This window comes from Xiphophorus maculatus, chromosome 21 (genome assembly GCF_002775205.1).
Source record: "Xiphophorus maculatus strain JP 163 A chromosome 21, X_maculatus-5.0-male, whole genome shotgun sequence".
Classification (NCBI taxonomy): Eukaryota; Metazoa; Chordata; class Actinopteri; order Cyprinodontiformes; family Poeciliidae; genus Xiphophorus; species Xiphophorus maculatus.
The window spans coordinates 25,777,218-25,796,284 of record NC_036463.1 but is presented as its reverse complement, the minus strand read 5'-3'; the positions used below and the strand labels follow the sequence as shown (position 1 = coordinate 25,796,284).

Below are 19,067 nucleotides of genomic sequence, written 5' to 3'. Positions count from 1 at the left end.
TTATCACTTAAAGGATCATAATAAATTCTGACTGCATGGATTCGGACTTTGGTTGGTTGCCGTTTATGTGGATCTCAGAAATGAAGTAAATCCAGGCTGGATTTGTTTTTATCTGCTGGATGAACTGGAGGCGAGTCGGCCGGCTGTAAACTGATGCAGTTTGTCGGGGAGGAGAAGTCTAGACGAGATCTGGTCCAGTTGGCAGAGTCTGTTTTCACCTCTTCAGGTTCTACATTTTTAAGGAAATCGTCCCAGTTTTAGATCTAAAGCTGAGTCCATGTCCGTAGAAAAGTACAAATCAAACTTTAGAAATGTTTCTGAGGGGTTATTTTCTGTTTTTAACATGCAGAGATGAAAGTTAATGTTGGGTTTAAAGGATGCATCTTGTCAGTGGAGATTCTTTCTGTTGTAACCCGACACAAAGAGAGGGAAAGTGACACTCAGCGGCTCCTCACCTGTCCACCTGAGGGCAACTCTATACCGGCTGTCAGACACACCAGGCTGCGTGTGTGTGTGTGTGTGTGTGTGTGTGTGTGTTGGTTGGTTTAAAGCTTAATGTTCCTGCACATGACCAACAAGTTGAAAACAGAGTTTTATACCAGATATTTACATAAACTTTATAAAAATAATGGCTCCAGAACTTTAACACATTCAGCTTTGATTCATTAATTATGTTGATTTTAATGTGTTGAACATGTTAATTTAATTAATCACTTTTTTTAATTATTTTTTTAAACAAAGGTTCTGAGCGGAACCTTTTAATTCAGTTGTTTCTGGTACACCCGTAAGTCTGACGCACAAGCAGAAACAACAGTTTACGAAGAACTTTAAGCTAAAACAATAAATACCTTTTTGTTGAGCTCATATGTCCATTTATTCAGTAATTTAGCTGCAAAAATTGGTTTTTGAAATGAAAATGTTGCTCAGTTTAAAATGCTAATTTAATATTTTTTGTGTTTTTGTTTTTTCCAGAAAATTTCTGAGATTAATCTCAAAATTTCTGAGTTTTTCTAGTAATTTTTCACTTTTCAAACATTTCCTGGTTTTTACATTTTTTTTTCCAGATGATTTCTGATTATTCTCAAAATGTTTGACTTTTCAAACTCAGAAATTTCCTTGATTTTTTTTATTTTCCTACAAAATTTCTGAGATTAGTCTCACATGTTTATTTTTCTATCATCTTTTCAAATCTTTTAGAGATTCTTTGGTGGAAAATGATTCCTCCTATTTATTACTTTCTGTCTACAATGTCCCTAAAACACTGTCATATTTTTGCACTAGAAATTAGACTAAAATTCCTGGTCAGGTTTTGATTTTTTTCAGTGTAGCTTCATCAGGTTAGTGGCTTCTTCCTTCCTGAGTTTCCTCTCAGCCTATCAGGCCTGATTTAACTGAGCTTAATGATTCTGTCTCCTCTGGTGTTCCTTACTTATTCTGAACGAACCAATCAGAAGCTGACAAAGCAGTGACATCATCATCTGAACGTTTGCTTCGTCTCCTGCAGGTATGTGAACGGAAAAACCTACATGGAGGACGTGGCGAACGCTCTGGAGGAGGCCAAGGAGGAGATCTTCATCACGGACTGGTGGTGAGTCTTCCTCACTGACTGGAGGAGAGTCTTCCTCACTGACTGGAGGAGAGTCTTCCTCACTGACTGGAGGAGAGTCTTCCTCACTGACTGGAGGAGAGTCTTCCTCACTGACTGGAGGAGAGTCTTCCTCACTGACTGGAGGAGAGTCTTCCTCACTGACTGGAGGAGAGTCTTCCTCCTGCTGAGCGTTGAGCTGCGTTGCTGTCAGAGTTGAGCGAGTTCAGGCGGTTTTCAGACGGATCGGGTTCTGCCCGGCCGGGTCCGAGGTTCAGAGGTTCAGAGGTTCAGATTATTGTTAGCGGAGAGAGAAACGCCGCGGCTGCTGCTGAACGTAGCGGCCATGTTTTACAGTTAGGAGATAAAAGGAAAATTAAAGATAAGAGACGGGAACCAATGAACGACGAGGGAAAATAAGATTAGAAATATTTTTTTTATTTTATTTTTTTTTACTATTTTACCTCACCTTGTTTCAATTTTTTACTTTGCTGTATTATTTTGCATTCTGATGATTTGTTCAGATTTTTTTAGTAGATATTTTTTTAATTTTTATTTTTTATGTATTTATTACTGCTTCTATTGTTTGTAGTTTTTTTTAATTTATAATAATAACTATTATTGTTATAACTATTATAATAACTATTATTATTATTATTATTAGAATGGATGTGTGGAACCAGGATCACACAGGAAGGTGAGCAGAAGAGCTTAATCCAGTTTCCTGCTTCGTGCTGCAGGTTGAGTCCAGAGATCTTCCTGAAGAGGCCGGTCGTCGAGGGAAACCGGTGGCGTCTCGACTGCATCCTGAAGCGCAAAGCGGTGAGCGACACACACTTTCGATCCAAACCGATCATCTGGACTCACAAGCGAGAAGCGAACGGACCGCCGTTCAGAGCAGCGGCGCGGTTTTAACGGTGAAACTGAACCGTTGCAGCAACAAGGCGTTCGGATCTTCGTGATGCTCTACAAGGAGGTGGAACTGGCTCTGGGAATCAACTCCGGCTACAGCAAGCGGACGCTGCTGCACCTCCACCCCAACATCAAGGTCCGACCCGGTTCCTGCTGATGTCGTCGCCGCCGCGCCGCCACTTCCTGTCTGACGCTCCGTCTCTCCCCAGGTGATGCGGCACCCCGACCACGTCTCCTCCGCCGTCTACCTGTGGGCGCATCACGAGAAGATCGTGGTGGTCGACCAGTCGGTGGCGTTCGTGGGCGGCATCGACCTGGCGTACGGCCGCTGGGACGACCGGGAGCATCGGCTCACCGACGTCGGCAGCGTGACGCTGTCACACCTGGAGCAGGTCAGGAGAAATCATCGATCGATTATAGATAAATGATCTAAAATATGACCAACTGATCACAAACTGAGTAGGGCAGAAACCAGTTACATTTACTGGAGTAACTTTTAAAAAACATTTATTTTGGGTATTTAAATTTCTTCCACTTCCAGAGTTAAATGTTCATTAGAAATGAAAGTTTATTGATCTTTAAGGATCAATAAACATTATTACCTTCGTATTGCCTGAATATTGTCCTGTTACGTCTCTGCATACGTTGCATTTTTTAGCTTTTGTTTTATTGTTGATCTTAAATCAGACCAAATGTTTCCTGTTTTAAACTGTTGACTCCTCCTGCCGTTCTCGGTCCTCAGGCCGCCGCCTCCAGCTCAGCGGCGCCCAGCTCAGCGGCGCCCTCCGGTGGCGGCGGCCAGAACAAAGTCTTCTCGGTGATGGACTGTAGAGATCAGCCCAAGCTGAAGAGTCAGGGGAGGATGAGGAGGACGAAGATGAGCATCAAGAAGCGCCTGCAGAAACACGGGCTGGCGCGCGCCGACAGCGACAGCGACGTGGAGGAGGAGGAGGAGAGTGAGTCCAAAACACTCTGATCCACTCTGATCCACTCTGATCCTCCACTCTGATCCACTCTGATCCTCTCTTATCCACTCTGATCCTCCACTCTGATCCACTCTGATCCACTCTGATCCTCCACTCTGATCCTCCACTCTGATCCACTCTGATCCACTCTGATCCTCCACTCTGATCCACTCTGATCCATTCAGATCCACTCTGATCCACTCTGATCCACTCTGATCCATTCAGATCCACTCTGATCCACTCTATTTTATTTCATATTTTTTGTTAAATTTGTGTTTTGGTCTCAGAACAGTCAGATGTTCAGAGACACATTAAAAAATATTAAAATAATAAAGTGTAAAATACTATAAAACATTCTTGGTACCAGTAATAAATTACAGCCTGTAACTGAATTTAAATTGTTTTTAGTTCAGTTTTATTGTTTTTATCTCCAAAGTGCTGGTAAGGTTTGTGAGAAAAGTTTAAAAACCCTGAAAATAATCAAATTAACTTCTAGTTATTTTTGTTTAAATTAAACATTTGATCCATTTTATTAATATTTTCCTTTGAAGTTAACAAACTCATAACTTTTTAATAAAAAAGGTTTTCATCATTTTCTAGACTTAATAAGTTTTCAGAAATGTTTCTTTGGATTTTTTCCCCCAAATCAGGTAAATAAAATTATAAAACGATTTGTACCGACCATTTCAGAGGAATGGTTGTCCAAAGTGTGGTCTGAGGGCCATTTGTGGCCCTCTGGGAGAGTTTATCTGGCCCTTTGGTCCAGGAGAGAATTCACAATTAATTTTAGATTTTTATAGATGAGATATTCGTATTTTTGTTTATTTAGCGACAAGACAAAGTTTTTTTTGTTTTAAAATGTTTCTGTTTTCATTGATAAAACTTTACGTTGCTCAACGTTTGTTGGGGAAAAAAAACCCAATAAGGTTTTGGAAAATGAAACGGTTACTGTGCGAGACGCTGTTTATATTCTGCAGATTCATTTTCTACTGAATTTAGACTAATTTGTTTTATTGGAATATTGACTATTTGTTATATTATTGAAGCAATAAAGACACAAATGTCTTAAAAATTTTTTTTTTTCCTTTAATTAAATTAAAAACTGAAACATTTTTGGCCCGACGGATAAAAAGTTTGGACTCCACTGATGTAGAAATATAAAGTGGGTGAGGATTGGTTAGCAGGATGTTGCTGCGTTGCGTTGCAGCGGCTGGTTGCTGCGTTGCGTTGCTGCTTTGCATTGCAGCAGCTGGTTGCTGCGTTGCGTTGCTGGTTGCTGACGTTTCCGCTGCGGCCGGTTTGTTCAGGTTGGTCGTCCAGCATCAACAGCCAGCAGACTCTGATTCCCAGTCGGCTGCTGGAGCTGCGGGCGGCGCCGCCGCCGCCGCCGCCGCTCGGCCAGGCCGGTGAGTCCCGGCACGACGGCCACCTGACCCCGTTTCCCAGCATGCACTGCTGTGGATTTGACCTTCACTCGACAACCTTTGGTCCTCTGGGTCAAAAGTTGATCTTTGTTTTTAAAAACAGAATCTGTGGTGGTTTTTCTCAACTCAGAAACTGTTTCTCTTTTTCAGGTAAATATAATTATAATGGATTATAAAACTTTATAATTTTATAATTTATTGTAAATTATTGGTAATTTGATCTGTTCCTCAGGACTTGAGTAGATTTTTTACCGTTTTTACTCTTCAGTAGTTTTTATTTCTTGGACAGATATTTTTTATTTTTACGAATACAGATGTAAAAGATCAATCATATAAATAGTTATTAGTAACGTGTTAATTTATCAGCAATAATAAGGAAAGAAAGTTCAGATTCTCCTGTTTTTCTTTCTGTGTTTATTTAACTGAATAAACACAAATATTTATTTCTGAAGTTTAGTAACTATTTTATTTTTCCTTCTGCCCAACAAAAACAAAAGGTTTATATTTTAAACTGTACATTAAGTCATTATCAGGTAAAACATTCAGGTTTTTTTATTTTTGCATGTTTGATTTATGTGATTTTTTCATGTTCCTGCTCCAGTTTTTCTCCAAACATCGTTTTTCTCGCTGTAAAGACTCTGAACATGAAGATGGTTTCAAGCTTCAGTCACCAGAGAGAAGCAGAACTCAACTTATTACATTTCTGCAAACTTTTAATGTAATTTTCAGGGTGAAACTGAATTTTAAATCAACATTTAGTCTATTGTTTGTTTTCTAACTGCAGTTATCTGCCTGATATTTGTTGTGGTTATTAATGAAATTCAGTTTTCTGGAACATGAAATGTCCAAGCTTGGAGTTTTTGAAGTTTGTTTTCCTGGTTGTTGGTTTGATGTTTGTATGTTTTATATCCACACACACAGAATAACTCATAAGTTGTTTTTGAATCTGGTTGAAGGTTTTCTTTGCTCTTGTTTTATAATTCTGAAAATGAACCATTTGGAGAGTTTGTATTTCTTTTATTCGTTCTGGCAAACAGAGCTGTTTATTAAATATCTATATTTCCATATATCTTTGTTCCAGGGAGCCGCTCGGTGCAAAGTCTTCATACGGGCGTCGGGGATCTGTTTGGAGACACCCGGTTCTGGCACGGGAAGGATTACTGCAACTTCGTGCACAAGGACTGGATTCAGCTGGACAAGCCTTTCGATGGTGCGCTTCCTCTGACATCTCCGTTCCAGCTGGACTCCTCTTCTGTGTTTTGCTTATTTTCACATTTTCGTCTGTTTTAGATTTCATAGACAGACATAAAACTCCCAGAATGCCTTGGCACGACATCGCGTCAGTCGTCCATGGGAAGGCGGCGCGAGACGTGGCTCGACATTTCATCCAGCGGTGGAACTTCACCAAGGTTAGCGCTGTTAGCATCTGCAGAGACAGTGGTGTCATTGATTTCAACGTTTTGATGCTAAATTTAAAAACATCTGGATACATCTGTGCTGTATTTGTCTTCCTGGTTTCTCCTCTGCTAGCTGATGAAGCCAAAGTACCGCTCTCTGTCGTTTCCTTACCTGCTGCCCAAGTCGCACCTCACAGCCGGAGAGCTTCGATACCAAGTCCCCAACTGCACCACCGCTAAAGTGCAGGTTAGCATGCAGTTTTTATGAAGTTTGCTGTGATGTAATTAAGTTGATTTAGTTTCATTAAACATGTACAGTGGCCTAAACATTAATGATTACAGTTACTGGTTGCTTTTCTTCTTGTTTTAACTTACAGTAAAGATGAGACTTCTGTAATTGGTTAATAGCTCAAAGGAAGAATTGGATAAATGAAAATAGCTTAAAGTCTCTGTGGGTTTGAACAGTTTGAAACGTAGCTGTAGGTTTGTTTGGTGGTTTGATGTTTTTAAAGAAATCAGGATCCAAAATGTCACATTTTACTAGAAATGGAACAGAAGATTAGAGCTTCCTGAAAAAGACAAGTCTCTTTTGCTCCAAAAGCAGGAAGTGGACTACAGTGCAGGGCATTCTGGGTAAAAACAACCAAAGCTAACGTGCTAGCCTAGCGCTAGCAGCAGAAATGGCTCCTGGTCTTCAGCCAAAGACTAAAGAGAAATCCTCCAACACTAAAATCCTCCATCTTGTTTCCATCTGGTGAAGAAGGAAGTTGCTCTCAGTGTCTTCAGAGGTTTTTGTGTCGTTTCCTTCAGTGGTTCTTGGTGCAGCGCCCCCACAGGCCAGGAGGGGAACAGGTTGGTTTGGGTCAGAACCACAGCAGCTGGAGGTGGAGCAGGTGATGGAGTTCTGGTTCCAGCAGAACCGAGTATGAAAACGGATCCGTCCTCCTCTCAGTGAAATCTGTCTGTCCTCAGATCCTTCGCTCGGCCTCCGACTGGTCAGCTGGCATCAAATACCACGAGGAGTCCATCCACAACGCTTACGTCCACGCCATCGAGAACAGCCAGCACTTCATTTACATCGAGGTATCCGCCGACGCACCGACATTCGTCACAACAGCAGCTTTACAGTAAAGATCTTGATTTGTGACAAAACTCTGTGGTAGGATATTAACTCCCAGGAGTCAGGATGTCAATTTATATTTGGCTATAAATCAGTTAATTACATGATTAATTAAAACAAGCTCCACGATTTATTGTTTCTCTCTTCCCACCAAACATGATGAGAGAAATCTTCAGTATACTTGAGAATCAACAATATTATTGAATAACTCCTTGGACATTTTATCATCCAGAAACATTTGTTATCATGACCTTTGGCCTTTAGCATGGACTGTAATCAGCCTTGTGATGCTAAAGCTAGTGGAGAGTTGTGAGTTTAACTCAGATTTCCTGATTAAATTCATCCTGCAGTGGATTCTTACTTTTAAAATCTGTTTTTTCTTTATTATTACTGATAAATGATGCAGGCTGTGAATATAAAATATGAACTTTTTCTGATCCGTTTCCCTTTTCTGTGCTTCCAGAATCAGTTCTTCATCAGCTGCTCAGACAACAAGCTGGTTTACAACAAGATCGGCGACACGATAGCGCAGCGCATCATGAAGGCTTACAGGTCAGAGGTCATGACCCTTTATGACCCTTTATGACTCGGATTGCACACAGACGTGTTGCTGCTGTGTGTTCAGGCTCATCCCACCGCTGACAGAGCCTGTCACTGTTTCACATCCTGGTGAAGGAAACGCAGTGACACACACACACACACACACACACACACACACACACACACACACACACACACACACAGCTGGGTTATTTACAGGCTGTCAGTGTGTGAACAGAGTGGTAGTTAAAGGCGTCAGAGTGATGAAAGTGTTGATCAGGTGTTTTAATCTCTTCAGTTTCTGTTCTCAGCTTCACTAAAGTTACAGAAAATTATCTGATTATTTTTATTTACTTATTCATTAAAAAAAAGAATTTAATTTATTTGATTAGGACAATGCACATTAACAAACATTACCACAATTAATATCAGTGTAAATATTCAAGAATTAGAACAATAACAAAATTTCATAATTTGTCCTAAAACAAATAAACAAAAATCACAGGAAATCAAAGTGACTCCAGAAACGTCTCAGGTTTAGAAACGCTCGATTGTTTACAGCCGGATCTGTTTACAACTATTCTTTGTAAATAAATTTAGAGTCTTTTCTGTCTAAACTTCAGTTCAAAAAGTCTTAAATTTGACTTGGTGAAACCTGATGAATCTGGTGGAACCTGAAGAGTTAAAGATCCTGTTACCCAAAACTCACATTTTGTAGGTTTTTATCCTCCTACAAACACAAATAATACTTTAAAACATTCCCTCTGTGAAACATCAATAACTGTGGTTTGTTTCACTAAATGCTCACAGAAACTGAATATTTTCACTTTTATTGGTATTTTTTATGCTTTTATTGAATAATCTATCAATTCCAATAATGAGGCAGTTTGGTGGATTTAAACATCATTAATAGGAATTTATTGTGACAACAATAACATTTATTGTGATTAATTCTTGCAATTTATCACAATAAATGCAGGAAGTGATGTAATAAAAACAAGATGGCGGCGATGTGTTGGTAACGTTTCGCCGTTGTCGATGCAGGGAGGGAACGAAGTACCGCGTCTACGTGGTGACGCCTCTGCTGCCGGGCTTCGAGGGCGACATCAACACGGGGGGCGGCAGCGCCATCCAGGCGGTGATGCACTTCAACTACAGGTGAGGCGGCGCCTGGCTGCTCGCCATCATCATCATCATCATCATCATCCTCATCTCTGCTGCTCTTCTGTCCGCAGGACCATGAACAAAGGAGAACACTCCATCATTTCCCAGCTGAGAGCCGAGAGTAAGGCGCCGCATTTAGGATCATGGCGAGAATCTGACGCCGTCTGGTTCGACCTCGGCGCTGCTGCCATGTTTTAAAGATATTAATGAAGAAGTTTGCAGGGGTCAGAGGTCATCCTCGATATCTTCAAAGCAGAAACAGCAGAAATAAAAAATTATTGCTGCACCAACAGAGTTGTTTGACGCCAAACTTTTTAGATTTTGTAAATGTGAGGAGATGTTGACCTCTGACCTCTGGAAACTTTTTCAGTCATATTTTTAAAATGATTTCAGCACAAATAGAAATATTTACTGGGCAAAGTAAAAGTAGCACAAACAAATTGTTTGACGCCAAATTTGTTTGATCTGAGTAATGCCTGTTAACCTTTTGACCTTTAACCTTTCATTAATATCTTCAAAGTAAAAGCAGCACAAACAAAAAATGTAGCCGAGTTGATTGACACCAAATTTGTTAGATATGAAGAAGGAGGTCATGATGGTTGACCTTTCATGACCTCAGGAAACTTTGAACAATTTTAAAATGATTGAAATAAAAAGAAATGTTTTGCTGCTCAAACGTTTGACTCCGGTTCTGTCTGACCTGGCGGTTCCGGCGTGACTCGGGTCTGCCGTGTTTGCAGTGGGGGACCAGTGGATGAACTTCATCTCGTTCACCGGCCTGCGGACGCACGCCGACCTGGAGGGGACGCTGGTCACCGAGCTCATCTACGTCCACAGCAAGATGCTGATCGCCGACGACAACACCGTCATCATCGGTGAGGCCTCGCCCGCCGGGCGCCGCCGCCTCGCAGGAGGCGCCAAACTCAGCCAGATCCGGTTTGTCTGCAGGTTCCGCCAACATCAACGACCGCAGCATGCTGGGGAAGCGGGACAGCGAGGTGGCCGTCATCGTGGAGGACTCGGAGACGGTGGACGCCGTCATGGACGGGCAGCCGTACCGGGCCGGGAAGTTCGCCCTGCAGCTGCGCCTCGAGTGCTTCAGGTCCGAACGTCTCTGGGGAAAATTCCCATCCGCTGGAAACCACAACCATCAGTTTTTCATTCTGTCTCAACTTCCACAGTTCAGCGCCACAATGCGCCAATTATTCAGAGAGGAAATATTCACTCTGTGATCACATTTTATTTCTTTTCTGAGTTTAGAGGATTTGGGTCCAACCAGGTGAGCTGAGCTGGTAAAAAACTGAGTGGAAGAAAGAAACAAACTGAGCTGCTCAGATTAGTTCTTTAAAACTATCGGATATTTAGTTTTTGTAATTTTCTGACTTTATTCTGCGGATATGTTTATAATCCCACGGTGACTTCCTGTCTGATGATGTTCCTCCGTGTCTGAACTTCCTGTCTGATGATGTTCCTTCGTGTCTGAACTTCCTGTCTGATGATGTTCCTTCCTGTCTGAACTTCCTGTCTGATGATGTTCCTTCCTGTCTGAACTTCCTGTCTGATGATGTTCCTCCGTGTCTGAACTTCCTGTCTGATGATGTTCCTTCCTGTCTGAACTTCCTGTCTGATGATGTTCCTTCCTGTCTGAACTTCCTGTCTGATGATGTTCCTTCCTGTCTGAACTTCCTGTCTGATGATGTTCCTCCGTGTCTGAACTTCCTGTCTGATGATGTTCCTTCCTGTCTGAACTTCCTGTCTGATGATGTTCCTTCCTGTCTGAACTTCCTGTCTGATGATGTTCCTTCCTGTCTGAACTTCCTGTCTGATGATGTTCCTCCGTGTCTGAACTTCCTGTCTGAACTTCCTGTCTGGTCTTCTCCAGGATGATCCTCGGCGCCAACACCGATCCGTCCATCAACGTTTCTGATCCCATCAGCGAACTTTTCTACAAGGAGACCTGGATGGCCACCTGCGCCCGCAACGCCTCCATCTACCAGAAGGTGGGGCTGTCGCTACGGCAACCATGCAGAGTCACATGTCCAGTTTCAGGTTTTGGGGTTTTAACTGAAGTTTTTTAGCTTTAAATGATGTTGATGTTTCCTGGAAACCCAACATGAGTCAGATTACGAGTTATTAAACATTTCATATGAACCCAGAATTCTTTTTTTTCTTTTAAATTTTTGCTTCATTCTCATAATTTGTACTTCTTTTTTTTTTCCTCAGAATTATTATTATTTTTTATTTTTGGTTTCTTACTCAGATTTTTTTCTTCAGCATTTCTTTTCTCAGAATCTCAACTTTTTCCTTCATTTTTTTTCTCAGACTTTAATCTTCTGAGCTGAAATGTTAGAATCCTTTTTTTCCAGTGGCACTAATCGTCTTCCGTATGTTTGTAATATAAATTGGTTATTAAAGTTTTTTGGGGGTTTTTGGGCAATTAGAACTAAAAGTTTTAACAAAATAATTCAAAGGAAAAACCATAAAAACTCCTAAAAGTCAGAAATTTGTTGTTAAATCAGACCTAAATGATAAAAAGTATCGGTACCGGTGTTTCCTTGGTAGCGGACCGGTACCGGTGTTTCCTTGGTAACGGACCACTCCTCTCTGCCGCTCTGACCTTTCTCTCCGCCTGCTGCAGGTTTTCCGCTGCCTGCCGTCCAGCGACGTGCGAAACATCTCGGAGCTGGAGGGCTTCCTGGCCAAACCGGGCCTGGCCCGAGACGACCCGGCCCGCGCCCAGGAGGAGCTGAAGAAGATCCGCGGCTTCCTGGTCCAGTTCCCGCTCCAGTTCTTGAGCGAACAGAACCTGCTGCCGCCCATCGGCTGCAAGGAGGCCATGGTCCCCATGGAGGTCTGGACCTGACCGCCATGTCGGACCGGGAGCCGTTCCTTCTGCTCAGGACAAAGTTCTGTGGTTCTGGTTGAGTCCGATGACGGTGGGGCGACCCGCCTGAGGTCCAGTCTGACGGAAGCAGCTGCTGTGCCAAAGACAGAATCAACCTGCAAGCCTGGACCCGGGCCGAAGCAGCAAACACTACAGCATCGTCTCCAAAACCTGCTGCTGCTCTGGAAATGAAACTCCGATAAACATCTCCAGGAAGGACCAGGAACCGGCCTGATTCGTCCAAACAGCCAAAAACTCTCCAACGTCCTCAGCCTGTCGCAGGTTTTATGTCTCCAGTCACATCTACCGGTTTCCTCTGATCATTGGATCTGATTGGGTTGAAACTCAACCAGCGTTTCGCTCAGCGGTGCCTGAAAACCCACTTCCTGGTAGGATACTGACTGTGCAGCTCTGCTCCTGCGAACACTATTCAACATCCAGGGCTGGGAAACGCAGCTCAACACTAACGGATAAAAACGGCAGAAATCTGATCATAATTCTGTTAAAGTGCCAAAACCCCTGGAAGCTCCGCTTCCTGATTCCTCCGTTTACTGTGACGCTTTTCTTCTGGGCAGAAATCGTTTTACAAACTTTATCTCACATTAAATCACTTTATAGCTTTTCTTCTCAAAATAAACCAACACTTTGCCTCTCAGACTAACAAACTGTTGTGCTGCATGAAGAGTCTGGTGCTGTTACCACGACTCTTAAAACTGATGTATTAAATGGTTTTATTGGTTTGTACAGTCACTGTTTGGCCGCTAGGGGGCAGCAGAATGAGCTAAAATCACTAAAAATCTGAAATATTAACATTTAATGTGATTCTGTTGAAGATTTTATTTATTTATTTTGTCTTATTTTTGGAGGTATTTGGGTGTTAATTAATTTTTAAATTTTTTTTTTTATTTTGACAAATTGTACAACTTTCTACTGCATCATTTCACAGGTTTGAATCTGGAAAACTAATATTTGAGACAATAAATCTGTAACTGGGTTGAAATGGCCTAAATCTGAAAATTTGAAATAAAAAAATAACAAAATACAAAAAACAATTCTGAAAGAAAAAAAATCAGGAAACATTTTGTCTTTAATTTATTTAAATTAAGACAAACATTTTCCTTTATATTCAATTTTAATTTAACCTTAGTTTCTTCCTACTTTGTTATTTTTTAAACATTAGTATTATCCTTACTGGGCGCAGACATAAACAGACTTTATCATTCAACTATACGTTTAAAATGTAAATATTGAGCAAAACTTTGCTGCAACGTCCGATAATAAAACGGTAAATTAAATAATAAATTGTATCAACATAAATATATGCAATAAAAAGATTTTACATATGAAGCAACATTCTCATGAGGAATATTTTCTCTTAAGGTCTAAATAAATTCAAGATTTATTTTTCTTAAATTTGAGTGTTTGGTTTGTTTTTGCTGCCCTCTAGTGGCCTTTGTTATAAGCAGCTGCGGTTTTTGCAGGTTAAACTGTAACGTAAATGTTCTGTGGCGTTTATCTGCATGGAGCCGCGACCCGAGTCGCCGCCAGCTTGACCCCAGCCTGTTGCCATGACCTCCAGCTGACATCAGCATGACCCTGAGAGCTTTCCCTGAAGCCATCAGGCTGCCTCTCTGTTTCTACCTCCAGTTGGTGGTTTTTTCTGTCATATCAAGACTTTTTGCAGCTTTGCACAAACTGAGCAGAGGTTTTCTGTTTCCAGCTGCAGTGGCTCTGAAACTGACTGTCTGGTTTTTCTCTCTTCTGCCTGTTTCTCTATGGAAATTATGCACTATTTGCACAGACTGTTGTTTTCTTGCTCTGCGGTGTCCCGTCATGTTGCTCTGGTGAAACATTGGACTCAGTAAATGAATAAATGAAGGGTTGATGGCATTAAAATGAAGATTTCTTGCATTTTTTCTTCTTTTCTTGACTCCATTCTCAACATCTAAGGAGCATAAATGTAGTTTTCAGGTGACTGATTAAATTCTGGAGGTAAAAAATGATCTAAACCGTCCAGGTTGGTAAATCATGACTTTGACTGGTTCAGGTTATGGTGGCAGAAATCTGCAAACACAAATGCAGCAGAAAAATGCTGCAAATGGAGGAAATAAAAGCAGAAGGAAACGCCACAAGTAGCAAAAACAAAAAATATGAAATCCTGCAAACTTCCTTGAAACAAAACAGAAGTCCTCCAGACCACTAGGGGGAGTCATGCGTAGGTAATGGCTTCGTAAATCTGCTACTGTTCTATAACGTAAAAGACAAAGTAAAACTCCTCCAGCTTCCTTCTGGACATCATAAAACTATGAAATTCTGTCTGGTCCCAAATGATCTGGCGTTTGACTCCCCCTAGTGGTCTGGAGGACTTTATGGAACGAGTTCATAAAGTCTTAAACTTGTTTTAGCTATTTACGACTTTTTCCGCTTTTGCTTTCATTTCTTGCAGTTTCAGCATTTCTATCTGAAAATGCAGCAATTCCCCCAAGTTGCAGCAATTTGTTCTGCGGTTGCAGCATTTTCTCCTGAAACTGCAACAGCATTTTTCAGAAGTTAGCTCATTTATTTTCTGTATTTTTTATTTATTCATTTATTTATTTGCATTATTGTTTCCTGACGTTTCAGCATTTTGTCCTGAAGTTTTAAAATGTTTTTTCTGTGGTTGCAGAATTTTTGTGTGTTGATAAAAGACACAAGTGGGTTGCACAGTGGTACAGTTGGTAGCACTGTTGCCTTGCAGCAAGAAGGTCCTGGGTTCGATTCCCGGCCCGGAGTTTGCATGTTCTCCCTGTGCATGGTGCCGGGTTCTCTCCGGTTCTCCGGCTTCCTCCCACACTCCAAAACATGACTGTCATGTTAATTGGTCTCTCTAACTTCTCCCTAGGAGTGTGTGTGTGTGTGTGTGTGTGTGTGTGTGTGTGTGTGTGTGTGTGTGTGTGTGTGTGTGTGTGTGTGTGTGTGTGTGCGCATGGTTGTTTGTCCCGTCTGTCTCTGTGTTTCCCTGCGACAGACTGGTGACCCCTAGGATGACCCCGCCTCTCGCCCTGAACGTTAGCTGGAGAGGCAGCAGCTCCTCCTGACCTCATTAGGGGACGAAGGTGTTAGAAAATGGATGAACAAGTCTTTTATAAACAGTTTATAAACCATAAGCCAGTTTTTATGGTTTATTTCTCCTAATAGCAGCTCTTCACTCCTTCATTCACTGAATTACTGACTGCAGTTTTCAGCTCTGCCTCTAGGTGGAGCCAAAAGAACATAAACAGTGGTGTCAGCAGGCCAGTTGGTCAACCGTAGAGGAGATGATCTGATCTGATGAACTCCAGCAGCAGACTGCAGTGAAGGCATCACGGCGGTGCGTTCAGGTGTCGTGTCTCTCCCGGTCTGATCTCCAGGTGAAACACAGACTCTCCTTTGGTTTTGTTTTGTTTGGGAAGCTGCTTCTACCTGCCTGAACATGACGTCTCTGCCTGAAGCTGATCCCTTCCAGGAAGTCTGATGTCTGAGTTTTCCTGGTTGTTATTGAAAACTGACATATTTATGATAGAAAACTGATTTTAATCGACTCTGTCCCTTTAGCTTTGCAGCATGGTGGGAACAATGGCTTCTAGTCAATATGCGCAAAACTTCCTCTATTTTCTGCTGATGTCAAAAAACAATTTTGACATTGTGTAATTTAAGAAAAAATAAATTTCAAATCACACGACGTGAATAAGCTTGATCAGCAACAAGTCATTAAAAATCATGGCGGCGTTTTGGTGGTTTAATGGAAGATTCATTAGAATAACAAGTTATTATTTTCAAAAACAAACAATCATCCTCCTAGTACTTGTTCTCCTTTTCTTCTTCGTCATTTCCGTCAGTAGTAACATCTGATCACATGACTGGCTGGTTACTGGAAACCAGCCTGTTGATCCAGAGAATGTTTCTAAAATCTAACAAGCTCTGCACTGGTGGCAAAACATCCTGAAATCTTCTTCATCCTGAAAACGGACCTAAAAGAAAAATGTTATTACTGAAGCTCTGTGTTATTTAATGTTATTTATTAAGGCCTCGGCCTGAAGTTACCTTCTGATCGCAACAATAAAACCAGTTACCTGGAGCTCAGTTCAGGTCAAAATGACTTTATTTACCCCAAAGGGAAATGAAATGTTGAGGCAGCGTCCTCAGGAAGAATCTCCACTAGCAGTCAGGCTTCCAGTATATCTGAAAACACCTCTGGCTGAAGACTGCTAGCATCAACTGTTAGCTAGTTCAGCTAATCCACCTCATTAGCTTGTTGTGCTCCAGTTTAAATCTCTGGTCAGTTAGAGGGATGTTGGAGTAGGGGATACCATGAGATGGGTTGAACTTGCTTCTTCTTGCCTCCTTTACATAACTGTCCAAAAGGAAAAAAGCTAAGAGCAGAGCTCCTCCATCTGACATCAGAGGGATTAATAGTTCAAACATTCAGCTAGAAAAAAAACAAAAGTCTAGAAAAGAACAAATCAGAGCAACGTTGCTCCAACATGTTGCCACCATGAGCAACTTTAGAGCTGCTGTTGTTTTTGTGTGTCGCTCTGTTTCATCTTGTCTGAACTTTGCAGAACAAAATTAATCAACCGTTGATTTGTGGATGAAGACAATAAAACCTCAGCAGGTCGCCATGGCGACGCCTCCTTCCTCTGCAGGTATTTGGTCTGAAGGCGGCGTCCTCAGGGCGGGATCGGGGCGTCGCCCCCCGCTGGAGAAAAATCACTCAGAATTATTATTAGTGTTAATATAATAATAATAATAATAATAATAATAATACAGATGTTAACTAATGTAATTGCAAAATGACAATAAAGTTACTATTATAAATAAATAATTTTGGGAGATTATTGTTATAATGCTAATGTTTATAATAATACACACTAATAGTAATAATTCATTTAGATAATGTAACTGCAATGAATAAATTAGATATTATTGTTTACTTACTTCAATATTTACCATATTATTAATAGTATACATGTAAAACTTTGCAAAATGCCGTTACTGTTATTATTATTATTATTATTATATATAGTGGTAGAAGTTTGAGCAGTTATATTATATTATATTATATTATATTATATTATATTATATTATGTTATATTATATTATATTATATTGTCTCAGAGACCTTAATGTTCCTCTGAGTTCAGACATAAATGTTAGAAACATTCTTGGCCCAGTTTTAGCTGAAGGTTTGTTATGATGGTGCGGCTGCGCGGTTCGGCCCGGTCCCGCCGCGCTCCGTGGAGGTGTGTGCGGCGTGTCGCGGTGGGCGGCTCCCCGTGAAGCGCAGCCTCCTCTCTGGCCACTCCCGGCCAGCGCGCCGCCTCCGCCGCGCCGCCTCAGTGCGCCTCGGCCGCTGCTCCTGTACGCATCTGTCCTCCGCGGTCCCGGTTCTGGATGAAGGCATGTAGGACGGGCTGTGGCGCTCCGAGCAGCATGTAGCACCTGGGGCTGCGCGCACATCGCCTCTTCGTCCTCCTCCTCTTCCTCTCGGCTCTGCGGGCTGCGCGCCTCCCGGAGCGATCGTTCCTCCGGTCGGCGTCGCCTTCAGCGGGATTTTTCGGGGCTCCTGTCGGGGGTGGGTGGGGGGGTTCGGCGCTCCGGCCTGGTGAAGAGGAGAAGAGGAGCGAGCCTTCATCACCTCCCGGTCGATGGTCGTTGAGGAAGCTTCCATCTTGAGTCGCGCTTCTACCGACGGAACCATGGCGAGCGACTCCCCGGCGCGGAGTCTGGATGAGATAGACCTGTCTGCACTACGGGTAAATGTCTCGCTCTGTGCGTGTGCGCGTGCGTGTCCTTTCCCTGTGTGAGCGCGTGCGTGTGCAACACCTGTCCCCCCTCCTCTTCCCCTCCTCCTCCTTCAGCTCTCCATCCCTCTCCAACATCACAGTGGATGTGTCTCCAAATGCGCTTGCAGCGTGCACGCGCGCGCGGCAACCCCACACCTGCCTGTGTGACCGCGCACGCGCGTAAGGACGCTGATTGAGGAGATCGGGTCGGTGATCAGATGTCAGTGTGGGATCTCTGTTTTGGTGTTTTCTGCTGAACAATTGGGACGTGATGTAATGAGGCCCAGAGCCGCCGCTGCCGCGCGCGCATGCGTGCGTGCGCGCGCGCTGAACGCCGCTCTTGTCTGCACTATGTGGGGCAGATGTTAAGCTCCTCACTGACACTTTGCACAAAGGCATCAAATGCACGCACGCGCACTTCCTCTCCTCTGTCTCGTACAGATGCACGCGCGCACGCACGCCCTCACGCACGCGGCGGAATAACAGCGATGATAACCGCAACAGGAGCGAGTTCCGCCATTTCGTGATGTTGTGGCGGCAGCAGCTTTGCATCACAGCGGCTGATAGGAAGTGCAGTGCCGGAATGTGTGCGTGTGCGCGCGCACGCGTTAAAAAGAAAAAAAAACCCCGTGATAATTTCACAGGTCAGCCATGATGGCTGGATGAAGCGTCACATGGAGCTCAGGGTTATTTTCCGCGCGTCCCCCGCCTGTTTCTGCTTCCAGCTGCTTACGCAACTCGGCGGTACCTGCAGAACCGCCGTCAGGTCTGGACATGAGCGCCGGGGTGGGACTGCGTAGTCGGTGTGTGTCTGCAGCACACACACCTGCAGGAAGCAGCAGCAGCAGCAGCAGGAGGAGGAGGAGGAGGTGATGAAGGCAGAAAGATGTGAGGGAACACTGAGGAAGAAGGTTCTGCAGAACCAGAACCAGCTCTGTCTCCCTCAGTGGTTCAGAGCAGAAATTAGGTCACTTCCTGTTTCTGCATCCCCTCTCCCAGCCCGGCTGGAGTGTTGGTGGACCGGCTCATCAGAGCCTCTGATTGCGGTATAAATAGCTGTCTGGGTGACAAATACAGGAGCATTTCTGTTATATCAGCCGCTGAATCATAAAGGACGAGGCGTTATAGCGCCACCATGAGGACGCAGCAGAGTTTTCTGTTCACTCCGCAGAATTTATGAGGGTTTTATGTGACAAACCATCAGAAAATTAAAGAAAACTGTCTGGAAACTGCCGGTATTGTCGGATATTGATCGGGTTAAAGTTCCTCGTT

At 42.9% G+C, this 19,067-nt stretch overlaps 2 protein-coding genes across 10 annotated transcripts in view; both read left to right on the top strand.

The window, feature by feature from the left end:
- Positions 1-13,891, top strand: part of LOC102217553 (phospholipase D1-like) — a 37,034-nt gene extending 23,143 nt beyond the window's left edge. For both annotated transcript variants that reach the window (XM_023326167.1, XM_023326169.1), the window contains exons 11-26: positions 1,505-1,588; positions 2,326-2,407; positions 2,523-2,633; positions 2,707-2,889; positions 3,240-3,453; positions 5,968-6,096; positions 6,177-6,295; positions 6,417-6,530; positions 7,256-7,366; positions 7,867-7,955; positions 8,988-9,101; positions 9,179-9,228; positions 9,848-9,982; positions 10,056-10,209; positions 10,990-11,107; positions 11,746-13,891. In XM_023326167.1, the coding sequence (XP_023181935.1) occupies positions 1,505-1,588; positions 2,326-2,407; positions 2,523-2,633; positions 2,707-2,889; positions 3,240-3,453; positions 5,968-6,096; positions 6,177-6,295; positions 6,417-6,530; positions 7,256-7,366; positions 7,867-7,955; positions 8,988-9,101; positions 9,179-9,228; positions 9,848-9,982; positions 10,056-10,209; positions 10,990-11,107; positions 11,746-11,970 (2,032 nt within the window). In that variant the 3' untranslated portion in view covers positions 11,971-13,891. The remainder of the gene's footprint in view (positions 1-1,504; positions 1,589-2,325; positions 2,408-2,522; positions 2,634-2,706; positions 2,890-3,239; positions 3,454-5,967; positions 6,097-6,176; positions 6,296-6,416; positions 6,531-7,255; positions 7,367-7,866; positions 7,956-8,987; positions 9,102-9,178; positions 9,229-9,847; positions 9,983-10,055; positions 10,210-10,989; positions 11,108-11,745) is intronic.
- A 3,295-nt stretch (positions 13,892-17,186) lies between these two features.
- LOC102237216 (traf2 and NCK-interacting protein kinase-like) overlaps positions 17,187-19,067 on the top strand; it is a 49,967-nt gene continuing 48,086 nt past the window's right edge. For 3 of the 8 annotated variants that reach the window (XM_023326142.1, XM_023326140.1, XM_023326139.1), the window contains exon 1: positions 17,187-17,765. In XM_023326142.1, coding sequence (XP_023181910.1) covers positions 17,658-17,765 — 108 coding nt within the window. In that variant the 5' untranslated portion in view covers positions 17,187-17,657. The remainder of the gene's footprint in view (positions 17,766-19,067) is intronic. The other 5 variants (XM_023326146.1, XM_023326144.1, XM_023326141.1 and 2 more) reach the window with 2 other exon arrangements.